The sequence below is a fragment of the Dendrobates tinctorius genome, unplaced genomic scaffold (assembly GCF_039654945.1).
Source record: "Dendrobates tinctorius isolate UK_male_01 unplaced genomic scaffold, ASM3965494v1 ptg000090l, whole genome shotgun sequence".
Lineage (NCBI taxonomy): Eukaryota > Metazoa > Chordata > Amphibia > Anura > Dendrobatidae > Dendrobates > Dendrobates tinctorius.
In genome coordinates this window covers 3,142,180-3,165,220 of record NW_027361758.1, presented here as the reverse complement: position 1 = coordinate 3,165,220, position 23,041 = coordinate 3,142,180, and the positions used below count along the sequence as shown (strand labels likewise).

General features: G+C 49.4%; 1 protein-coding gene and 1 long non-coding RNA gene across 3 annotated transcripts in view; one reads left to right on the top strand and one right to left on the bottom strand.

Moving 5' to 3' along the window:
- Positions 1–8,794, bottom strand: part of BCL7A (BAF chromatin remodeling complex subunit BCL7A) — a 35,213-nt gene extending 26,419 nt beyond the window's left edge. For both annotated transcript variants that reach the window (XM_073585998.1, XM_073585999.1), the window contains exon 1: positions 8,578–8,794. In XM_073585998.1, coding sequence (XP_073442099.1) covers positions 8,578–8,669 — 92 coding nt within the window. In that variant the 5' untranslated portion in view covers positions 8,670–8,794. The remainder of the gene's footprint in view (positions 1–8,577) is intronic.
- On the top strand, positions 7,944–22,671 carry LOC141098331 (uncharacterized). Its single transcript, XR_012234213.1, has 3 exons — positions 7,944–8,110; positions 9,165–9,279; positions 18,865–22,671. It is a non-coding gene; the product is annotated as an uncharacterized lncRNA (long non-coding RNA).
- Positions 22,672–23,041: the final 370 nt, after the last annotated feature.

Sequence of the window (23,041 nt, the reverse complement as noted above, 5' to 3'; positions counted from 1 at the left end):
CGCTGCATTAGCTTTTATGATCGAGGCAGCTTCCTTTTCAAAATTCTTGCACAGTTTATAGGACAGTGATGGACCCATTAGATCATACTACAAAACGCCTCACATTGTTTATATACTCCAGATCCTTCAGCAGTGTTCAGGAACGTCATTCCACTCCAGATCCACTTTACCAAAAAGGAGTATTAGGATGGAAGTATTAGAAATAGTCTACAGACTAGTGGCACTATTATAAGGACAGACCTAGGAGCCCAAGATGTTTCATGGGCCACATATAACTAGCTCCAATTGTAGCACCATACTTTGGGGGACCCCATTACAAATTTTGCAACAGGGCTCAGAAAGCTGAAGGAAGCAAAATTACCGTATTTTTCGGACTATAAGATGCACTTTTTCCCCCCAAAAATTGAGAAAAATGGGGGGTGCATCTTATAGTGCGAACGTAGGCTTACCGGGGCGTTGCAGCAGTGGTGTGTGTGGCGGCGGCAGAGGTGCGGCGATGCTGAGGCACGGTGAGCGGTACGGCGTGCACCTGAGCAGGGTCCCTTCCTCAGGTGTGTCGACGCCACAGCCCAGTGTCCACGGAGAACGAGCCGGGTGAATCACGGGTTTCTCGGTGGTGACAGCCATCTTCCTGAGGCCGCGCGTGCGAAGATTGAGTTCTCTGCTTCCTGGAGCTTCAGGTAAATGGCCGCGGGAGGCCGCGCGTGCGTAGATGGAGATCGCGGCAGCCATTTTCCTGAAGCCGAGTTTGCAGACTGAGATCTTGGCTTCAGGACAATGGCTGCCGCGATTTCCATCTGCACACACACTGCGGCCATTTTCCTGAAGCCCCGGAAAGCAGATTACCGAGAAACCCGTGATTAACCCGTCTCTGCTGCTCGCCTTGGACACTGGGCCGCGGCGTCACCTCACCTGAGGAAGGGACCCAGCTCAGGTGCATGTCGTACAGCCCACCGCGCCTCAGCATCACTGCACCTCTGCCGCCGCCACACCACTGCTGCAACCCCCTGTGGACACCAGGCCGCGGCATCGCCCACCTTAGCAGGAAGGGACTCTGCTAAGGTGCACTCCCCACAGCCCACACCGCCGACACCGGACCAGACTTATCCTGAGGAAGGGACCATGCTTCCTGTGACCCTGATGTACCACTGCCAGCCCTCAGATAAGATACCTTAAATTCTGACAATAAGACGGACCCCCATCTTATAAAAATCTTTTTTTCTGCTATTTTTACCCCAAAATTTGGGGTGCGTCTTATGGTCATGTGCATCTTAAAGTCAGAAAGATACTATATATTGTGAAGAGTATTTTTCATTGGACCATTACATAAGAGAAAATGTTCAGAGAATCTGTATGAACTGCATAAAATACTAAAGAGATGGTTCTGATCAGACAATGCTGGAGCACTTGCATGTCACTATGGCTATATGAGATACAGTATATATATATATATATATATATATATTTATTTATTTACATGGCACAGTCTATGCTCATCTCATTGAATGGAATCTGTCAGTAGGTTTTTGCTATATACAGTAACCTGAGGCCAGCCTGAAGTAGGTGCTGAGACACTGGCTCCAGCAATGTGTCACTTATTAGGCTATGTGCTGTTGTTTCAATACAATGAGTGCTTATTAGCAGAAAATGATCACTGCTGGAATAGCTGCCACTGTAAATCTTGAACCAACAACTCCCACCACTGATTAGCAGCTTGCTATCACTATACAACATGCACAGTAAGCTATGAGTTACAGGTGTAGGCAGGGGGCAGCTTTTGAGCTCTGCTACATCTCTAGAACTATGGTGCACCCAGTAAACTAAACGATAGATATATTGCTGGAATCAGGGTCTCTTTCCCTACATCATGCTGCTCTCAGATGACGTAGCAAAAAGCTGACAGATTCCCTTTCATACACTGGACTGATAAACTCTGGAAGTCTCTAGTTGGACTCAAATTCATCATATGCGGTTTGCTTTTTTAAGTGACTTCTTTGCATAGTAGTATTTGTTGCTGTTTTGTGTGCGAAATACTTCAAAATGGCAAACGTGGGTTGATACATTTTTCATTAAATTTATTTTTTGTCTTTTACTTTTTCGTTTTAAGAACAGTCACATGATCCCTTAATTTTAATGTTCTGCAGATTAATATGTGATTTAATTACAAAAGGTGATTAAATGTATAAACACTTTGCAATTTTACAATGATGAGAAAACAAAGACAGCCACAAACCACAGGTCTTTATAAAGAGTAGTTTGTATTTTTTGTGCTTGATGATAACCAGTTTCACAAACCACTTGTATGCTGGAGGCCTCTTTGACACAGCAGTATTTTATTTACATCAGTATTTATAAACCAAAATCAAGAGTGAAACCCACTGAAACACCACTCCTGGTTATGTCTTACAACTACTGATATGTGAAAGTGGCCTTTTGCTGTACTAAGCCCATGCAATGCTATAAAAGCACTAGTGGTGAAAGCAGCCATTCTCCTGTAATGGAAGGAGATAACTAGCTAAAGGAAATGTCATTACAAAATAAATTCCTAAATATATTCAGTTAGCAAATCGCAATCATTTTCTCTAGAGAGACAACAGGCAATAGTATAGGTCACTATAGGATTAAACTGTACATCATCTTGTTACACTGACAGAAACTGGTCCTAGAATGTAGTGACAGGTGTCTGTGAGCATGTGCAGTAGAAGCTCCGCCTCTGCATAGAAAAGTGCTTGTAGTGGATATTTTGATCTAACACTGGAGATACTGGGGTGCTGAGGTAAGAAGAGGCTGCCCACACTGCTGTCCACCATGTCTTTCTGATCTAATACTGGATATACCAGTGATGCTGAGGTAAGAACAGGCTGCCAAAACTGCCGTCCACCATGTCTATCTGCTCTAATACTGGAGATACCAGTGGTGCTGAGGTAAGAAGAGACTGCCCACACTGATGTCCACCATGTCTTTCTGATCTAATACTGGAGATACCAGTGGTGCTGAGGTAAGAAGAGGCTGCCCACACTGCTGTCCACCATGTCTTTCTGATCTAATACTGGATATACCAGTGATGCTGAGGTAAGAACAGGCTGCCAACACTGCCGTCCACCATGTCTATCTGCTCTAATACTGGAGATACCAGTGGTGCTGAGGTAAGAAGAGACTGCCCACACTGATGTCCACCATGTCTTTCTGATCTAATACTGGAGATACCAGTGATGCTGAGGTAAGAAGAGGCTGCCAACACTGCCGTCCACCATGTCTTTCTGATCTAACACTGGAGATACCAGTGGTGCTGAGGTAAGAAGAGACTGCCCACACTGATGTCCACCATGTCTTTCTGATCTAATACTGGAGATACCAGTGATGCTGAGGTAAGAAGACGCTGCCCACACTACTGTCCACCATGTCTTTCTGATCTAATACTCTGCTCATGATTACGTTGGACCCTACATTGGAAAGTTGACTAGTTCTTCCTTTTTAAAAGAAGCTGCCATAAGCTAATGAGGTTGGATGGTCACATTGGTACAGTTGTACACTGGTTCCAACATTGGGGAATGGCCTAGTTATAAACATGTGCAGATGTGAACTGTCTTATAATCCTTATACATGAGCCAATAATTGGGGAGTGAGTGTATATAGTAATACTCTTTCTTGATTGGATTATCTGCTGCTGTAAACATGCTGCAATCAGGAGCAAAAAGTTTCTTTGTTGGGCAATATGATTCCTACGCATAAATAAGACTCATTGTTACTGGCAACACAGACCCTAGTAAAAACTTTGGATATGTTGCCGATAACATGATATTGTATATGGAGCACAGTCATCACTCTGTCCCCATCATTGGGTGCATAAACGAACATTGAGAGACTATAATATAGTTGATCAATGCTCATTATGTGAGGATCAGGACTGTCCCTTGTTCCTGCCCTGAAGACAACCGCCGTACGAATCTGTGTAATGTGAACAGTGTTATGCGGTTTTATACATTTAATGTGTATGTGAACAATTCCTATATAATGTGTTATGGTAATGTGTAGAATAGTGGGGCAAATGTGGGAACCCCATGATAGCCTATAAGTGTTTTATAGATAAGAGGAGAAAGTGTTATTAGTAATACACTGTAAGGATAGGAAATAGATAAGGAAGTCAATGTTAGGTACAAGCCCTCAGAAAGGAGTGCAATAGTGTGAATAAAAGGGGGAGCACTTCCCGACTGATGGAATCGGAAGTAGATAAAAAGATAAGCAAGTTCACTGTTGAGGTCAAGTGCAGTGGGCTGCTAGAGACAACATGGGCCTATCACTTGGGCAGTGGATTGCCATATAACTCTTCCATGTGGATCCGTCAGTTGGAACCGGGACCTCGAAATTTAAAGGGAACCTGTCACCTCATTTTTTGCATATAAGCTGTGGCCACCACCATTAGGGGCTTATCTACAGCATTCTGTAATGCCGTAGATAAGCCCCCAATGTAACTTGAAAGATAACAAAAACAAGTTAGATTACACTCACCCGGGTGGGGGCGTTCCGGTCCGATGGGCGTTGCGATGACGTCCTCTTCCTTGCCTCTATTGCGGTTCCTGCATAGGCTTACTGATCTGCCCTATTGAAGGCAGAGTAAAGTACTGCAGTTTGCAGGCACCGCACCTCTCTGACCTTTCCTGGCACCTGTGCACTGCAGTACTTTGCTCTGCCCTCAACAGAGCAAAGAATTACGCCTGCGCAGGAGCCGCAACAGAAGCAAGGAAGCTGTCATCGCATGAAGATGGGAGGCGCCAGACCCAGATCTGTTACACCCATCGGATCGGACCGCCCCTGGGTGAGTATAATATAACTTGTTTTTCTTCTCTATCAGGTTACATCAGGGGTAGAGATGAGCGACTTTTCCTTTTTTAGGGTCGAGTCGGGTTTCGTGAAACCCGACTTTCTCAAAAATCGAGTCGAACAAAATCGACCGACTATCGTGAAAAGTCGAAGGTCCGACTGAAACACGAAACCCAGTGCAAGTCAATGGGGAAGCAAAGTCGACAGGGAGTGGAGGACAGTAAACACACTTACAGGCCGGACCGCTTTTTTAAAGTGCGCAAAATCTTTCTCCGGACGCTGCACATGTCATCTTGTTGCACACAGTGTATGTCATTGCTCAGTGGCTGAAAAAAGTCACGTGCAAGCATTCTGGGAAATCCGACTTTGGCGCTCGGGTCGGCGACCGCATGGCCGACCTGTTTCGCTCGGTGAAAGTCGGCGACTTTTGAATTTGACCAACCCGTTTCGCTCAACTCTAATCAGGGGCTTATCTACAGCATTACAGAATGCTGTAGATAAGCCCCTGATGATGGTGGCCGCATCTTATAGGCCAAAAATGAGGTGACAGATTCCCTTTAAAGGCCCCGTTACACATAACGATGTCCCAGCGATCCCACCAACGATCTGACATGGATGGGATCTCTGGGACATCGTTAGGCTGATCGCTGGTGAGCTGTCACATAGACAGCTGTTATGATTGGGTCACGGAGGAAAGCAAGACCAAGCTAAGCCACAGAAAACCAGAGAGGTTGGTAACTAAGAGGATTGCAGACCCCTGATCCTATCCACACAACTAGCAGTAGCCGTGGAGCGTACCTACAATGATTCTAGACGCCTCGACACAGCCGGAGAACTAAATAAGCCTAAAGCAAGAAAGGGGAAATCTAAACTGACCCAGAGCAGACCCCAAAGGAATCGATAGCCCCCAAACATATATTGTCAGTGAGACAAGATGAAAACACAAACGCAGGTAGGAAAATAGGCTGAGCAAACGATGGGGTTCACACTAACTAGACAGGACAGGAAAGGAAGGACACTGTCTGCAATCACGCAAAAAACCCTGCAAAAAATGTCCAACATGTCTGATAGAAAAATACTGAAGTCACTCGACTTCGCCCACTATATCAGCACTCTGGCATATTCTGAAAGCAGAGCTAAAAGAGGCCAATCTAATAAGGGACAAAAACAAACTGGCACAAGCAGTAACATAAGGATGGAAATTCAGCACAGCCCCAGCCGAAGTTGGCTGACCACACAAAACTGAATAGACAAAACCAAATCAAATGTGAACAATAGCAAAAGAACACTTAGCTTGAGCATGTAGGGACTGAGCTGGAAACTAAGACCTCAGGAGGCAGGAAAAAATCACCAGCAGTGATAGAGGGAGTCGGCTGTCTTAAATCCAGTCAAAAACTCCAGATGTCCAATCGTCCTCCTCATTATCAGGTGGCAGGCCTCTGTTAATTAGATCAGCTCCGTTACCTCCTGTAACCACCAGAGGGAGCCCGGAAAGAGAACTCGCGACCCCTCTGTCAATATAACCAGCTCCAATACCTTCACTAGTAACCAAAAGTAGGCCAGAAAGTGAATTCAATCACAACAGACAGCCCCTCCAGTGATCAGGACCAGCTAGCAAGCTGGTTTCCAATGTAAACATCGGGTATCTAAGAGCCGCGCGGCTCTTGGATACCCGCTGTTTACGTTGGAAACCAGCGTGCGCTGGTATCTAGGGTAAACAGCGGGTATCCAAGAGCCGCGCGGCTCTTAGATACCCGATGTTTATATTGGAAACCAGCGTCCAGCGTTGCTGATCTCTCACTGCCACACGCAGCGATGCGCGCTGGCCAGCGGGAGACCAGAGATCAAAAAATGGCCCAGGACGATCGAGCACGATCAGCGATACCGGCAGGGGGGGCTTGTCGCTGATCCCCGTTCACACACAGCAATCTGGCGAGATCGCTGTGTGTGACGGGGCCTTTAGGCCATGTGCACACGATGCAGATTTCCAGCGGATCCGCAGCGGATTTTACCGCGCAGAAACGCTGCATATCCGCATTGTGATGTACAGTGGCATGTAAATCAATTTAAAAAAAACAAAACGCTGTGCTGATGCTGCAGATTTTTCCGTGCGGTTTTCTTGCGGTACAAAATATGCAGCATGTCACTTGTTTTGTGCGGTTTTCCACCTGCTCCATTCTCCAAATCCGCAGGGGGAAACCGCAAGAAAACTGCAATAAAAAAGGAAGAAATCCGCAGGAAAAATGCAGGACATTTGACCTGCAGATTTCTTCAATTCTGCGCGGAAAAATCCGCAGGGCAAAAAAGTACGTGTGCACTTAGCGTTAGTCAGGGCCATGGGGGCCTGCAGGGAAAGATTGATACGTACTCTCTAAGGCAGAAGGTATTGGAATCCGGGTGCACTGCCATCAGTGGAGAGTAATTCCTAGTGCTAGTGGCTTCAGCCGGAAAAGGGATGCTCCATGCAGAACGAGTGCCAGGGCTAAAGTTATGTCCGGTACCTGAGAGAAAGACTGTAACCGGTTGCGCCCCATCTCACTGCAATAACCATGAACTGTTAAGTAAAAGTTTGACTGCCAAAAAGCACTTGGTGTTCCCTGGATTGTATGTGATGGTTCCAGAAAACGCAAGCCTGGAGCCAGCGGAGGCCTATGTCCCACATGGTGATTCTTAAGATGGAAGGTCAGAGCCAGCAGAGGCCTATGGCCCACAAGTCAGTGTGATGCACACATACCTACCAGCACACTGGGACTGAAACAAGCCTTTCCTGCAGGGTGCTGGAGCAGTAGCTCGTCCACGACTCCCTCGCTCAGGCACCTTACAGTTACTAAAGCTGAGCAGCGTACATGTGTTTAGATGGTTAGCTCTTCTGCCCTGACCTTCATTGTTTTGACTAGGCATCAGATCATGCTTTGTGTTTTCCGGAGAGGCTCCGCAGGGCCAATCTGTCCTCTCACCCCTGGCTGCAGTGAGGGTCGCACGCTGCCCCTCCACCACAGATCTCAGGGCTCCTAATCATATAGAAACTTCACGGCCATTTAAATGACTGTCCAATAAGGTCATCCCACAATAAGACGGCGGCTTCCCATTGGCTCCCGTGTGTCTGACCGAGGTGTCTATTTCACAATAAATAGCAGATGAAAACACCTCGGATGAAACTTTTTGTGCCGCTGATGGAGGTGTCGCACGGATCGCTCATCCGGGCCGGGAGAACTGCAGAGAATTTCGCCCCCTTCGGGCTCCGATCGCCGTGCGATGGCAGACAAAGAAGGCTGGGGTGATGCAATCGGTGAGAGCGGCGACCGCCGGGGTGACGGTCCGCACCGGCGCCAGCCCGGCACACGTGCGAGCACACCAGAGCCGGGGCCCCGCCGCCTCCCGCACGCCCCGGGGTGAGCTCGGCCGTGCAGCCGCACTTCCTCTCCAGCCCCATCTTCCCTCGCACCAGAGCACGGGGAGGAGGCAGCTCCGAGCCTCGGGGCCAAAGCGCTAAATTTAAACCAAATCTGCGCTCCCTGATCAGATCTAAACCGGAGGCCGCTCCGCAGTCAGCGGGAGGCGGCGGCGACACAGGCTGCCTCCCCGCTGCCGGCTCGGAGCTGACATGGCTGCCGGCTTTGGCGGGAGCTGCTGTGCTGACTGTGAGGTGTCGGGGGCTTTCAGGAGGCGCAGGGCTCCCCACAGCACCGCTCTCCTGTCACGCCGCCGCTGCCGCCACCTCCCTCCATTTCTCTCCTTTGTTGTCCTTTTTCTTACCATTTCCGTACTTTTTCGATGGCGGCCATAACCCGTTTGATATCATCTTTAGCTCTGCTTCGTGTCTCGGCTCTAACCGAACGTCCCGACATGACTGCAGCGGGTGCTCAGGGAGGGGGAGCGGAGGAGAGCCGCCGCCGGTTACTTGTAGCTTTCTTTTCTCTCACACACACTCACATACGGCCGAGCGCACGACGCATGCGCAGTCTCCTGCCTGCCGGGACTCGCAGCGGGGGGATGGGAAGGGAAGCGCTGCACACCCACAATTACAATGCATCAGCCCTGCACTGTGCTCCGTGCCCGTGTTCTAGGGCGCTGATGGCGGAGAGACGCTGGGGGAAACGGAGGGGACATGGTGCTTATGGCTGTAGTGTAATGTGGGGGTAGAATTGGGGGTGTATGGCCCAGGGAAGTTTTAGCTTGTTCTGGAAGGGGAATTATATATTGTCACGGGAGCATTAGACTGTTGTCAGCAGGCTAAGGCCTTCATACAGGCGCCCCATGCCGCTATCCTACGTTAGAGCTCGTCTGAACCCTGCTTTTAAAGAAACTGATCTTTAAATCATTGCCTGCCATTTTTCTTATAGGGCCGGGTGTCCACGATCCGGGACTTGCAGCCCGTTGGACGCAGCACATGTCCGGGAAGTCCAAAGGCCTGCCGTCTATTGAACACATGTGACCCGTGCGGATTCACCGCTTCTGGCGAGTTTGTGATGCAGATTTTCTGCGCCCATTAAGTAAAATACGTCACTTCCATTTTTTAAAAATATGCAGAGTAAAAAGACTCGCTTATATTTCACACACTTTTCTGCAGAATATATTTTTCTTATTTACATATGATTTTTATATATATTTTTTTTTTTTTTTCCCTTTATAGTGGGTCCTGTGTGAAAGCATGATAAAAAGCCACACCAGTGTTTGGGGAAAAATTTCCCTTGACGCACAATCATTTCTTTTTTTATAACAAGTAATACCACTAGCTCAAGGGTACAGCTATGGGGATCTTATGTGCCCCTATTGATGCTAATTACTCCTGTGCTGGTGGGAGGACACAATTGTTTTTCAGGAAGACGACTCACATTGGTGGTGCCCCAGATATTTATTGGGTAACTTATAGACCGCATACTGATATCATGGTCATTTGATTGGTCTTTGAAAATATTTGTGGATAGTCTTAACATTAATGAAATAAGTTTTAAATGAGGCACGATTCCTTAACTTTTCTGAACATTTGCACTGAGAAAGATTTATAGGGGCATTGGAAACATAATCTTAGGAAGCCTACATCTATCTACCAAAACTCTTGTCATGCCTCGGGAGTGGATATGGCAGTCCTGTTCTCTTCTGTCAGCGTCTCTGTCCGCTGAGCCTCAGCAGATTCTGTTGCTGTCCAGGTGCTGATTACCTTTTGTCCATTCTTTTCGGACAGCATGTATTTTCCATTTTGCTATGTAACCTGTCCTATCACACTGCAGGTGCTTCTATTTAACCCCTTAACGACCGCCGATACGCATTAAAATGGTGGTTAAGGGCACTTATTCCCTCATAAGGAAATAGTGGTGGCGATTTCACAGGTGTCAGCTATACATGGCAGCTGACACCCTGCAGTATCAAATCAGACAAGTTTTGCGACCGATCGGGGCCAATGAACCCCTTAAACACCGCTGTCAATCGCAACAGCAGTGTTTAGGTTGTTGCAAGGGGTTCACAAGATCCCCTTAGTAATCACTGGACCCCCGTAATAAGAGTCGTGGGTCCCGATGCTTACCATGGTACCCTGAGATCATGTGATGACCCCGGGTTACAGTGGCCTGTGAGATTCAGCAATAGGCTGGGGTCACACTTGCGAGTGCAGTGCAAGTCTCTCACATCAATACCCAGCACTGTCTTTCTATGCAGCTGAACGCTCCAGTCTGAACCGCCGGCGGCAGTGCCTGGGATTGATGCGAGTTTCTCGCATTGCACTCACAAGTGTGACCCCGGAAATACGCTGATTCTCACAGGCACTCTCAGTGACACACTGACAGTCTGATGCACTGCTATACATGAGTACAGCTGTGTATGAGACAAATGATTAAAATTATACATATCCTATAGTGGGACTAAGTGAAAAAGTAAAATAAAATGTAAAAAAACACATCACTAAAATCCGTGTAGCCACTCAAAACGCAGTGTTTGTGATAAAACAAAAAAGTACACACAATTGGTATCGCTGCTTCCGGAACGTCCCGCTCTTTAGAACTCACACATTAGGCCTGTTTCACACTTCAGTTTTTTGTGTCAGTTAAAATCCGCCAAAAAGGCGGAAAAGTGGATTCGTTCCTAACTGATGTGAACGGATGCCACCAGATCCGTTTTTTTGACGGATCCGCCGAATGAAGAATTTTAAAGGAACCGCTGCCCGGGAAGAGGAGAGAGAGAGAATTTTTTCTCTGGCCGCCAGAAATGATTTCAGGGTTAATTTTCCTCCTGACTTCATTTCTCCGGGCATGCGCTGTAGAAAAATGCGGATCCTGCAGTACAAAAAACGTTACATGGTCCGTCCAGGCATCTCGGCGGACGCAAAAAAACGGATCCAACGGATGGCCATCCGTCAAGATCCGCCGGTAATGCAAGTCAATGGGGAAAAAAACGGATCCGCCAAAAAAAGGCGGATCCGTTTTTTTGCAAAAACGGCGGATTTTGACTGATGGTCAAAAACGGAAGTGTGAAACAGGCCTTATTTATTCTGTTTGGCGATTGCCGTAAAAAAAAAAAATAATAAAAAGGACGCCAAAAATGATGCTTTTCCAGGACGTCCCTCCTGACAGCACCAGGGAGGACATCCTTCGCCTCCTTGCAGGGACAGGAAGAGCACACAAGAGATTAAAACAGTCTCCACCCACATTCCCTCAGTGTTTCTTCCTGTCCCTGCACGGAGGGACGCACAAGAGGATTAGTCTTACTGGAGGGGTCCAGGGGGATCGGGCGGCCCAGCCAAACTTTCCTCCTCTGAAGCGGCCGTGGCGCTGAAACCCTCCTGGGTTGGGGTCCCTCAGCCGCAGAGACCAGGGAGGGGACGAGCCCCCTGGGTAGAGCTGCTTCCTCCAGTAGCGGAGGCTCTCGGCTCCGACGCTGGCCACAGCACGAGGACCGGAAGTCGCGCGGAGGGAGACCGCGGCGCACTACTGGTGACGTCAGAGTGCCAGAAATGCAGGACGCCGGCGGGCGGTCTGAAAGAGTAGAGCACCGCAACAGCGAGACAGGCAGCAGCAGCCTTCCTGACCTCGCAGAGGCTCACAGCGCAGCATGGAGGACCAGGGCAGAGTCTATCCGGACGGGGTAAGTGCGCTCAGCACAAACCGACCGAGACCCTGACTGCCCATACCAGAGCCTGACTGTCCCTCTTGCACTATGCAGGAAAAGGCACAGCCAACAGTGCCCATTCCCACGACCAAGCAGACGGAACAAGCTCCAGGGAAATCCAATAGGTGTCCTGTATGCAGGGTTAAGCTCTCCAGCAAGCCCAAAAAGATGTTGTGCGACACCTGTACGGCCAAAGTAATGAAGGGCGAACAGCCATCTCTCCTATCAGAGATGAGATCGCTGATTCGAGAGGAGGTCCAGGCTTCCATGGCCACCTTTTCCCAGCCAGTCCAGGTCCCAGTGCCAAGTGGACCAGACGGGAGATGGAACTTAGCTCAGAGGAAAATTCCTACTCCTCGGAGTCGGATCAGGAAGAAGGCGAGGTGTGCGCTAATGAACCAGAGTATGGGAGAAGATACCGCTTTTCCTCAGACGATACGAACAGTCTGATACAGGTGGTCAGAGACAATGCAGATAGAGGAGGTCCAGAAACCTCAGTCCAGACAGGACATGTTTGGAGGCCTTAGGGCGCATAGGAAATTAGTATTCCCAGTGAACGACCATGTGCGAGCTATGGTCCTGGAGGAGTGGGAGGAAGTGGAAAAGCGTCTCGTGATGTCCCGGGACTTCAAGAGACGTCTCTCCTTTGACCCCGAGGACATTCAGGTGTGGGATGAAGTTCCCAAAATTGATGTCCCTGTGGCAAAAGTTGCCAAGAAAACAGCTATCCCCTTCGAGGATGCCTCTAGCCTGAAGGACCCCATGGATAGGAAGGCGGATAACCTATTAAGGTGGGCCTGGGAGACATCAGCAACCTTAATTAAAACAAACATAGCAGCTACTTCAGTAGCAAGATCTATGTTTTTATGATTGGGGCAGTTAGAGGAACACTTGACTAATAAAACCCCAAGGGAAGAAATTATAGATTCACTCCCGATTTATGAAGTCAGCCACAGCCTTCCTAGCCGATGCATCAGCGGAATCCGTGAGATTTTCTGCCCGAAATGGCTCTGTCAAATTCGGCTCGCAGAGTTATCTGGTTAAAGACCTGGTCAGGTGATGGAGCCTCTAAAAACAAGCTTGGTGCCCTTCCCTTCTCCGGTTAAAGGTTTTTGGCCCAGCATTAGACAACATATTGGAAAAAGCATCCGATGTAAAAGACACCTAGGGACCAGCCCTTTCGTAGACCTGGTGGATATGGAAGACAGCAGTACCATAGTTACCAGGGGAGTTCCCAGAGGGGTTCCTATGGTAGCACCCACTCTAGAGCTGGAAGACCTAGAGCTCCCCCTTCTGGATCACGTACTAGATCCAGAAGGACATGACTATACCAACATAGGGGGTCTGCTCAGAGAATTCAGTTCCCAGTGGTCTCAGATCAAAGTCAGTGGGTACTGAGAATAGCAGGGGGTTACCAAATGGACCTTTCGGGGGGGAGTGGATGAAAATTCTATTTCCAGGTCACCACCTGACAGCACCCTGGAGGATGTCCTCATCCGTAGTGGGACAGGAAACCACGAGAGTTTAAAAGGATCCCCCCCCCTACCATCCCTCAGTGTTTTTCCTGTCCCACTGCGGATAGGAACGACGAGAGGAATATCCGACAATTCCTTGCAGATGGTCAGGATCGGGGGGCCCAGCCTTTTCCCTTCCTACCTGGAGATATCTGCAGCTGACACCCAACAGAGGGTCCCTCAGCTACTCCGGTGTAGCGCTGCTTCCTCCTGATGGGGGCTCTCGACCCTGGACGCCACCACTGCAGTCCGCCTCTGTGGAGTCCTCCAAGCCCACAAGCGCTCCACCGGCAGCTACAGTGCCTTCCCCACCTGTCCCGGAAAACTTGTGCCCGGAGGAGAGGTGCGCAGCCAAAGCCGCGCATCACAGACCAGGGGCGCCTCAGATTGGCCTCCCCATCGGAGGACGCGCAGGCCGGGGCACGCATCACAGGGGAGCCGGGCACGCATCGCAGGCCGGGGCGCGTCTTCAGCGGCAACGCGTCACTTCCGGTCGCGTCATCGACCGGGATGCGTCACTTCCGGTCGCGTCATCGGCCGGCAGCGCATCACTTCCGGTCGCGTCGCCACTAAGGCCTCTGGCAGCGACCGGCCAGTACCACACACCGCAGCAGTATAGGCCCACCAGGGAGGTGGGCATGCATCCGGAGGAGCAGGTCGGCAACGCAGCAAAGTGGTATGCAGGCTCTGCTCCAGAGGGACCAGGCGCAGAGAGCCAGGAGGCCCGTCACAGCTTACAGATGTGTATTTTCACAGTGGCCAGCAGACAGTGGCAGTTTCCATCGCTACAGGAAGATGGAGGACCAGGCTAAGACGGAGGCGGGAGCAGAGAGCCAGGGTCACGTGAGTAACCTCTAAAAGAGGTCACTGCAGAGCCCGTAAAGAGAGACCCCACAGAACCCGTATTTTATATGTTCTAGGGGGGAACCTCCACCTCTGAGAGAAAGGAGCCTAAACTGAAGGATAAGAAGTGTCCAGTTTGCTCTAAAAAGTTGACACGTGGCAAAAGACCCTCTGTGACGCTTGTGCAAAGCGTATAGTGGGGGAGGAGCAGGCTACTTTCATATCTAACATGAGAGCGATAATCAAGGAGGAAGTACAGGCCTCGGTATCCGGGCTAGTTACTCCCCAGACCCCACAGCCGAATCCCCAGTTATCCAGGAAAAGACAGAGGGAATCTGATACGTCATCTGAAGACATTATGTCCGAGTCAGAGGAAGAGGAGATCAGAGAGCACACAGAAAGGGGAAGGAAATACCTGATTTAATCTGGGGATACAGATGAACTATTGGGGGCGGTGCGGCAGACTATGCAGATCGAGGAACCCCCTCCTTCCCTTTCTATACAGGACGAAATGTTCAGAGGGTTACGCTCCCAGACTTCAATGGTCTTCCCAGTAAATACCCACATACGGGCAATGATACTGGAGGAATGGGAGGAGGCAGAGAAAAGGTTAACTATCCCTAGAGACTTTAGGTTGCGTCTGCCGTTTGACCCTGAGTAGGTCAAAGTCTGGGAGGAAGTCCCCAAGATAGACATCCCCGTAGCAAAAGTATCTAAGAAGACGGCAGTTCCGTTCGAGGATTCCTCAAGTTTGAAGGAACCCCTAGATCGGAAAGCAGATGGGCTCTTAAAAAGGGCCTGAGAAAGCTCAGCTGCGGTCATAAAAACAAATATAGCAGCAACATCGGTAGCACGCTCCATGCATCTATGGATAGATGACCTGGAAGAGCATCTGTCAGATAGAACCCCGAGGGAAACCATCCTGAAGTCCCTCCCCTTACTTAAGTTAGCTACTGGGTTTTTAGCCGATGCCTCGGCAGAATCGGTTAGGTTCACGGCCAGAGGCCAGGCCTTGTCCAACACAGCCAGAAGGGCTATCTGGCTTAAGAGTTGGACGGGTGACATGCAGTCAAAAAATAAACTGTTCAATTCCCTTCTCGGGGGGCAGGGTCTTTGGGCCTGTGCTCGACGACATTTTAGAGAAGACATCAGATGAAAAAAAGGGGTTCCCTGAGGAGAAGCGTAAAAGATACCAGCCCTTTCGTAGACCCCGTTACAACCAGAGAACGGACTACAGGGGGAAAGGGAAGTCGGGCCGATGGCGCTACCCCAAAGGAGGTGAGGGTAGAAATAGGAACAGAGAACATCTTTTCCGGCCCAGGGTCCAGCTCCTGGAAGAAATGACACCAGAGTAGGGGGGCGATTGCTCAAATTCACGGGAGAATGGCAGAAGGTCACCTCCAGCCCCTGGGTATTACAGGTCATCTTGAAAGGGTACAAAATAGAGTTCAACTCTCTGCCCCCAAACAGATTTTTAGTGACCAGTTCACGTCTCAGTGCAGCTTCCTCCATGTGGTTGGACATTCAAGATCTCCTAGACATAGAAGCAGTTACCCCAGTTCCTGTCCAGGAGGAAGGCAGAGGACACTACTCGAGCCTCTAGGTAATAAAAAAAACCCTTGGGGGAAACCCGAACCATGATAAACCTCAAACCCCTAAACAAATGGGTAACTTACAGGCGCTTCAAAATGGAATCGATAAAATCTACGATTCCTCTTCTGGGGAAGGGCGTGGTAATGTGCACGTTAGATCCAAAAACGCATATTACCATGTCCCTATCCAACCAGATCACCAAAAGTACCTCAGGTTCGCGGTCGAAAGAGACGGCACAATATACCACTATCAGTTTTGCTGCCTACCCTTCGGCCTAGCATCAGCCCCGAGGGTCTTTACAAAAGAAATGATAGAGGTAGTGGCCTACCTAAGGGCCCGGAATATCACGGTGGTCCCGTATCTAGACGACTTCCTAATTATAGCCGATTCAGTAACCCAGCTCAGGGTCGACTGTCAATCCTCAATCTCCACGCTGCAGAATTTAGGATGGATCATTAATTCGTCAAAATCCGATCTCATACCCAAGCCCAGAATAAAATTCTTGGGGGTCATGTTAGACTCAAAGAAGGATGTCTTATCTACCAGCCGAAAAACAGACCTCGATGCCGAAGAAGATTCGTCAGTTCTCAAAGAATCGGGTATCGGTCAGACGCAATGAGAGTCCTGGGGCTGATGACTTCTTGCAATTCCTGTGTCACATGGAGTCAGTTCCACTCCTGCGACCTGCAACACACGGTCGTAGCGTCCTGGGACAGAAGGCACACCTCACTGGACAGCAAAATACTGTTAACCCTCCGGGCCAAAAGATCGCTACTATGGTGGACTGTGCCGAGAAACCTAAAAAGGGGTGTCTCTTGGGTTCAGACCCCGGAGGTTGTAGTGACAACGGACGCAAGTCTATTCGGCTGGGGCGGACACGTCGCAGGAAGGTACTACAAGGGGCTATGGAGTCCGGAGGACAGCAAAAGATCATCCAACGTCAGAGAATTACATGCGGTCTGGAAAGTGCTGCTCGTCACCGAGTCTCACGTGAAGAACAAACACGTCAAAGTTCTGTCGGACAACAGTGGCCTTTCTCCGTCACCAAGGCGGACCAAGACATTCAACACTTCAGGCCTGAGCAGATCAGATTTTCAGATGGGCAGAGAGGGAGGTCCTCTCAATCTCGGCTGTGCATCTGGAGGGCTCCTGGAACCAGATTGCGGACTTCCTCAGCAGGAGAAGGATAACTGCAACGGACTGGGAGCTCAACGACTAGGTGTTCAGCAGCCTGTGCGATCGTTGGGGACAACCAACAGTAGACCTGTTCGCGGACAAAGGGAACGCAAAACTCAGGACCTTCTACTCCCTGAACCCCCTGGGAAATCTGGCAGGAATAGATGCCCTATCACAATCCTGAAGCAGGGGCCTGTTGTGCGCCTTCCCGCCCCTAGCCCTCATTCCACGAGTCCTCAGGAAAATCTGCGAAGACAGAGCCAGTGTCATAGTTCCCTACTGGCCAAGAAGTTGGTTTCCCCTGCTCAGAAAGCTAGCGGACGAGGAACCCATTCTCCTACCAAGAAGGAAAGACCTCCTCCATCAGGGTCCGGTCCTACATCCAAAGCCGGAAGCTTTCCAGTTGTCAGCTTGGATCCTGAGCGGCAGGTCCTAAGAGTAAGGGGTCTATCGGACGAAGTCATTTCTACTCTACAAGCAAGTAGAAAACCCATGACCGCGGCAATATATAACAAAATCTGGAAAAAGTTCTGCAGCTTCTGTGGAAAGGAGACAGTCGGAACTGACCAGCCCGACATACCGAAAATACTCGACTTCTTGCAGAAAGGGTTCAGGAAAGGCCTTAGACCCAGTACTCTGAGAGTGCAGATAGCAGCCTTGAGCGTGTTCTATGACACAGCCCTGTCGGCACACCCGTGGGTAGCCCGGTTCTCGAGAGCAGTGCAGAGGCTTAAACCCTTAATTAGAAAGAGCATACCACCTTGGGACCTTAACCTAGTCCTCAATACGCTATGCAAGCAGCCATATCAGATAGGGGCAGAGATAAGTATGGGCAATCTCTCTCAAAACAGCCTTTTTAGTGGCAGTCACCTCAGCCAAGAGGTAAGGAGAACTGCAGGCCTTATCGATCCAGGATCCCTACTTACAGGTGTTTAGTGACCGCTTAGTCTTAAGACTCGACCTGGCCTTCCAACCCAAAGTTGTCTCAAACTCTAACATGAATCAGGAGGTAGTACTCCCTTCTTTTTTCCAGTCTCCCAAGAATAGCAGGGAAGAAGCCTACCATAACTTGGACGTTAGGGAAACTATACTCGGGTATCTGGACGCAACCAGACCCTGGAGGCTGGACAGCAACCTCTTCATCCAATAGAGGTCCTAACAAGGGGAAAAGGCGTCGAAATCGACAATAGCAAGGTGGATTAGATCCACTATTAGCACAGCCTATAGAGCACAGGGTCAGATTCCCCCGTGGAACTTTAGAGCCCACTCAACCAGGGCCATGGCTGCATCATGGGCAGAAAGGGGGGGAGCTTCGGCAGAACAGATCTGCAGGGCATTGCCTTGGACCAGTCTTAGTACTTTCTCCAAGCACTATAAGTTGGACATAGCATCCACATAGCTTGCATTTGGGAGAAAGGTACTCCACGCAGTAGTACCGCCCTAGGACCAATATACTTTGGTACTACTCCAGGGTGTTGAAAGGTGGTGACCTGGAAAACGGTAATTAGACCTACCAGTAGTTGTGTTTCCAGGAATCCATCCTGACAGCACTATTAGATCCCTCCCGATAATACTTTCCATATAACTGTGACCCCACTCTCACTCACAGCTGATTCTGTTTAGCTGCACATATATTCAGCTCCATGGGTCTGCTCCAGATGTAGTCGGCTCCATCTATCTCAAAATCCATATCTCAAAGTACATATTTCTAAGTACTCTGAATTAGACTAGAATTCTAGAATGCATTTGGCCACTCATGACCCCTACAGTATTGTTATCATCACCATCTGACCGAGATGTTCTTCTGTTCCCACAGGTATGCATTGCTGAATTTCCACCCCTCTCTCCCATGCTCCTGAAAGCCCCATGTGAACTGCATTGTATTTTTATATGGTATGCATTGCTTACCCATCTTCTTGTATCCATAATTGTACTCCATTCTCGTTATCTTTGCCACACATCTAAGTGGTCTGTAAAACCCCTTCCCCCTTTTATGACCTTTGCTTAACTCTGTGCATTTGGCCTGGGCAGTCACACCCCACTCACAGCTGATTGTGTTTAGCTGCACATATATTCAGCTCCATGGGTCTGCTCCAGACGTAGTCAGCTCCATCTATCTCAAAATCCATATTTCTAAGTACTCTGAATTAGACTAGAATTGGACTGGAATTGACTCTAAGGTAACGGACTATAACACCACAACAATGTTTTGCCTTCTTTTTACTATCACCCCCATACTACTCTATTTCTCCCTAACTCCTGCAATCCCTCAACCCAGTAAGGAACTTGTCATTTCCCCCTCCATCCTTCCCAGCCATTTCACCTCTTCATCACAACTGTTCCTCCACATACAATCCTTTTTCTCCAGACACACAAGGCCACATCATATCCTATCCTGCTCACAACTTCTAATGCTCTGTCTACTACTCCTCATTGCTGGCGACGTATCCCCTAATCCTGGCCCTCCTCAACACATCCCCACACTCATTTCTAACACTCTGCCACGATCCTCTACACGTTTTTGCAACCATGACAACCTCATACCTATTCATCCAGCCCCCACTCCCCCGGTCCTCTTACCTGGCGCCTTATGGAACGCATGCTCTGTCTGCAACAAGCTATCATTTATCCATGACCTCTTTATCACCAACAAACTCTCCTTCCTTGCCATCACTGAAACCTGGCTCACTCTCTCTGACACAGCCTCTCCAGCTGCGCTTTCCTATGGCGGATTCCATCTCTCACACCCCTCGCCCCAGCAACAAACGTGGTGGAGGAGTTGGCTTGCTCCTGTCTGATACCTGCTCCTTTACCCCAATTCCTCTGCCACCCTCCGCTACTCTTCCCTCGTTCGAGGTGCACTCCATCCGCATCTAATTCCCCCTTCAACCTTCAACTGGCTGTCATCTACCGCCCCCCAGAACTAGCCATCTCCACCTTTCTCGACCACTTCACCACCTGGCTACTCCATTTCCTTTCTGCTGACATCCCCACCATCATCATGGGCGACTTCAACATCCCCATTGACACTTCCGCCCTGGCTGCCTCTAAACTTCTATCGCTCACGGCTTCCCTCGGCCTCACTCAATGGTCCTCTGCGGCCACTCACAAAGATGGTCACACGCTGGACTTTATCTTCACCCGTCTCTGTTCCCTCACTAATCTCAATAACTCACCCCTCCCCCTGTCTGACAACAACCTACTGACACTCTCTTCCCTCTCCTACTGCGCAACCCCCGCTCCATAAACTCGCTCACCCTCGCAGGAATCTCAAACACCTCAATTTGCAATCACTCTCTGAGTCCCACCTCCCTCTTACAGACATAGCTTCCCTTCATGACACAGATGCTGCTGCCAGTTTTTATAACACCACAATAACAGCAACACTTGATTCGGCTGCCCCCCTCATGTAGAGCAAAACTCGATCAACAGGCAGCCCTGGCTGACCAGCCTGACCAAAGAGCTGAGACGGGTTTCCAGGGCCGCTGAGCGGAGATGGAAGAGAACCCATTCTACTGAGCACTTCAGCGCATACAAGCAGTCCCTTGTCAGCTTTAAGTCCACACTGTCTGCCGCAAAAACAAACTTACTTCGCATCCCTCATATCCTCCCTGTCTCACAACCCTAAACAGCTCTTTAACACTTTCAATTCTCTACTCCGTCCCACAGCACCTCCTTCCTCTCCTCTCATTTCTGCTGAAGACTTTGCCTCCTTCTTTAAGCAGAAGATCGACACGATCAGACAAAACTTTGGCCCGCAGCCCCCAACGCCCTTCTTACCCGCTCAGCCCTGTTCTGCAAAAGCCAGCTTCTCCACCATGACAGAAGATCAGCTCTCCACCCTTCTGTCAAGATCACACCTCACCACTTGTGCCCTCGACCCACTTCCGTCTCACCTCATCCCTAACTTGGCCACAGTCTTCATCCCATCTCTAACACACCTCTTCAACCTTTCACTTACAAATGGTGTCTTTCCCTCATCCTTCAAACATGCCTCAATCACACCCATCCTCAAAAAGCCCTCCCTTGTCTAACTATCGCCCGATATCTCTTCTCCCTTACGCCTCAAAACTACTGGAACAGCATGTATATCTTGAACTGTCCTCCCACCTCTCCTCCTGTTCCCTCGTTGACCGGTTACAATCTGGCTTCCGACCGCATCACTCAACTGAAACTGCCCTAACTAAAGTCACTAACGACTTGCTAATCGCCAAGAGCAAGCGACACTACAATGTACTCCTCCTGGACCTGTCCTCTGCCTTCGACACCGTAGACCATTCCCTCCTGCTACAGACTCTCTCACCTCTTAGGGCCAAGTCTGTGGTGCCAAATCGTGGATCTCATCATACCTAACAGACCAAACATTTAGTGTCTCCCTCTCACACACCACCTCATCACCTCGCCCCCTGTCTGTTGGTGTTCCTCAAGGCTCTGTCCTAGGACCCCTACTGTTCACCATCTACACCTTTGGCTTGGGACAGCTCATAGAATCCCACGGTTTGCAGTATCACCTCTATGCCGATGACACGCAGATCTACCTATCTGGACCCAACCTCGCCTCCTTACTGACTGAAATCCCAAAATGTCTGTCTGCTATCTCAGCCTTCTCTGCTTGCTTTCTCAAACTTAACATGGACAAAACAGAATTCATCATCTTTCCCCCCATCTGACTGTAACCCTCCACCAGACCTGTCCATCAATGTCAATGGCTGCTCTCTTTCCCCTGTCCCGCACGCTCGGTGCCTTGGGGTGATCCTCGACTGCACTATCTTTCAAACCACACATCCAAGCCCTCGCCTCCTCATGCCGCCTCAAACTCAAAAATATTTCCCGAATCCGCTCATTCCTCAACCACGAAACCACAAAAATACTAGTGCATGCTCTTATCTCCCGCCTCAACTACTGCAACCTCCTACTCTCTGGCCTCCCCTCTAGCACTCTGGCTCTGCTCAAGTCCATCCTACACTTTGCTGCCCGACTAATCCACCTGTCTCCCCGCTATTCCCCAGCCTCCCCCCTATGCCAGGCCCTTCACTGGCTTCCTATTGCCCAGAGGCTCCAATTCAAAACCCTAACCATGACAAACAAAGCAATCCACAACCTGTCTCCTCCATACATCTGTGACATGGTCTCTAGGTACCTACCCGCACGCAACCTTCGCTCATCTCAAGATCTCCTTCTCTACTCCCCCCTTATCTCTTCTTCCCACAACTGCATACAAGACTTCTCCCGTGCTTCCCCCATACTCTGGAACTCTCTGCCGCAACACATCAGACTCTCACCATCAACGGAAACCTTCAAGAAGAACCTGAAGACCCACCTGTTCCGACAAGCCTACAGCCTGCAATGATCCTCGGTCTACTGAACCACCGCACGACCTGCTCTACCCTCTCCTACTGTATCCTCACCCATCCCTGTAGACTGTGAGCCCTTGCGGGCAGGGTCCCCTCTCCTTATGTACTTGTGTGTGTGTGTCCCTTGTCTTACACATTTTTATTATACTTGTTTATATTTCCACTTTTCACATGTAAAGTGCCATGGAATAAATGGCGCTATATAAATGCATAATAATATGTGTATGAAGAATGTTGGTTTAAATAAAGTCTGTTTGCATCCATCTAAATATGTTACTTTGTGAAATCACTGAGGGATGGTAGGGGGAGGATCCTTTTAAACTCTCATGGTTTCCTGTCCCACTACGGATGAGAAGGACGTCCTCCATGGTGTTGTCAGGATGGATTCCTGGAAACACAATTACTGGTAGGTCTAATTACCGGTTTCTCCCCTCAGAGTAAAAGTTGACGCCCAGATGTGGGTTGACATAACAGACCTGGCAAACTCCGGCGTGATAATTCCGGTTCCCTGGGCAGAAATAGGTACGGGCCACTATTCGTCCCAATTCGCCATCACGAAACCATCCGGAGAATCCCGCACCATTATAAACTCAAAACCCTTAAGTGCCTGGGTCGCGTACAAAATATTTCGGATGGAGT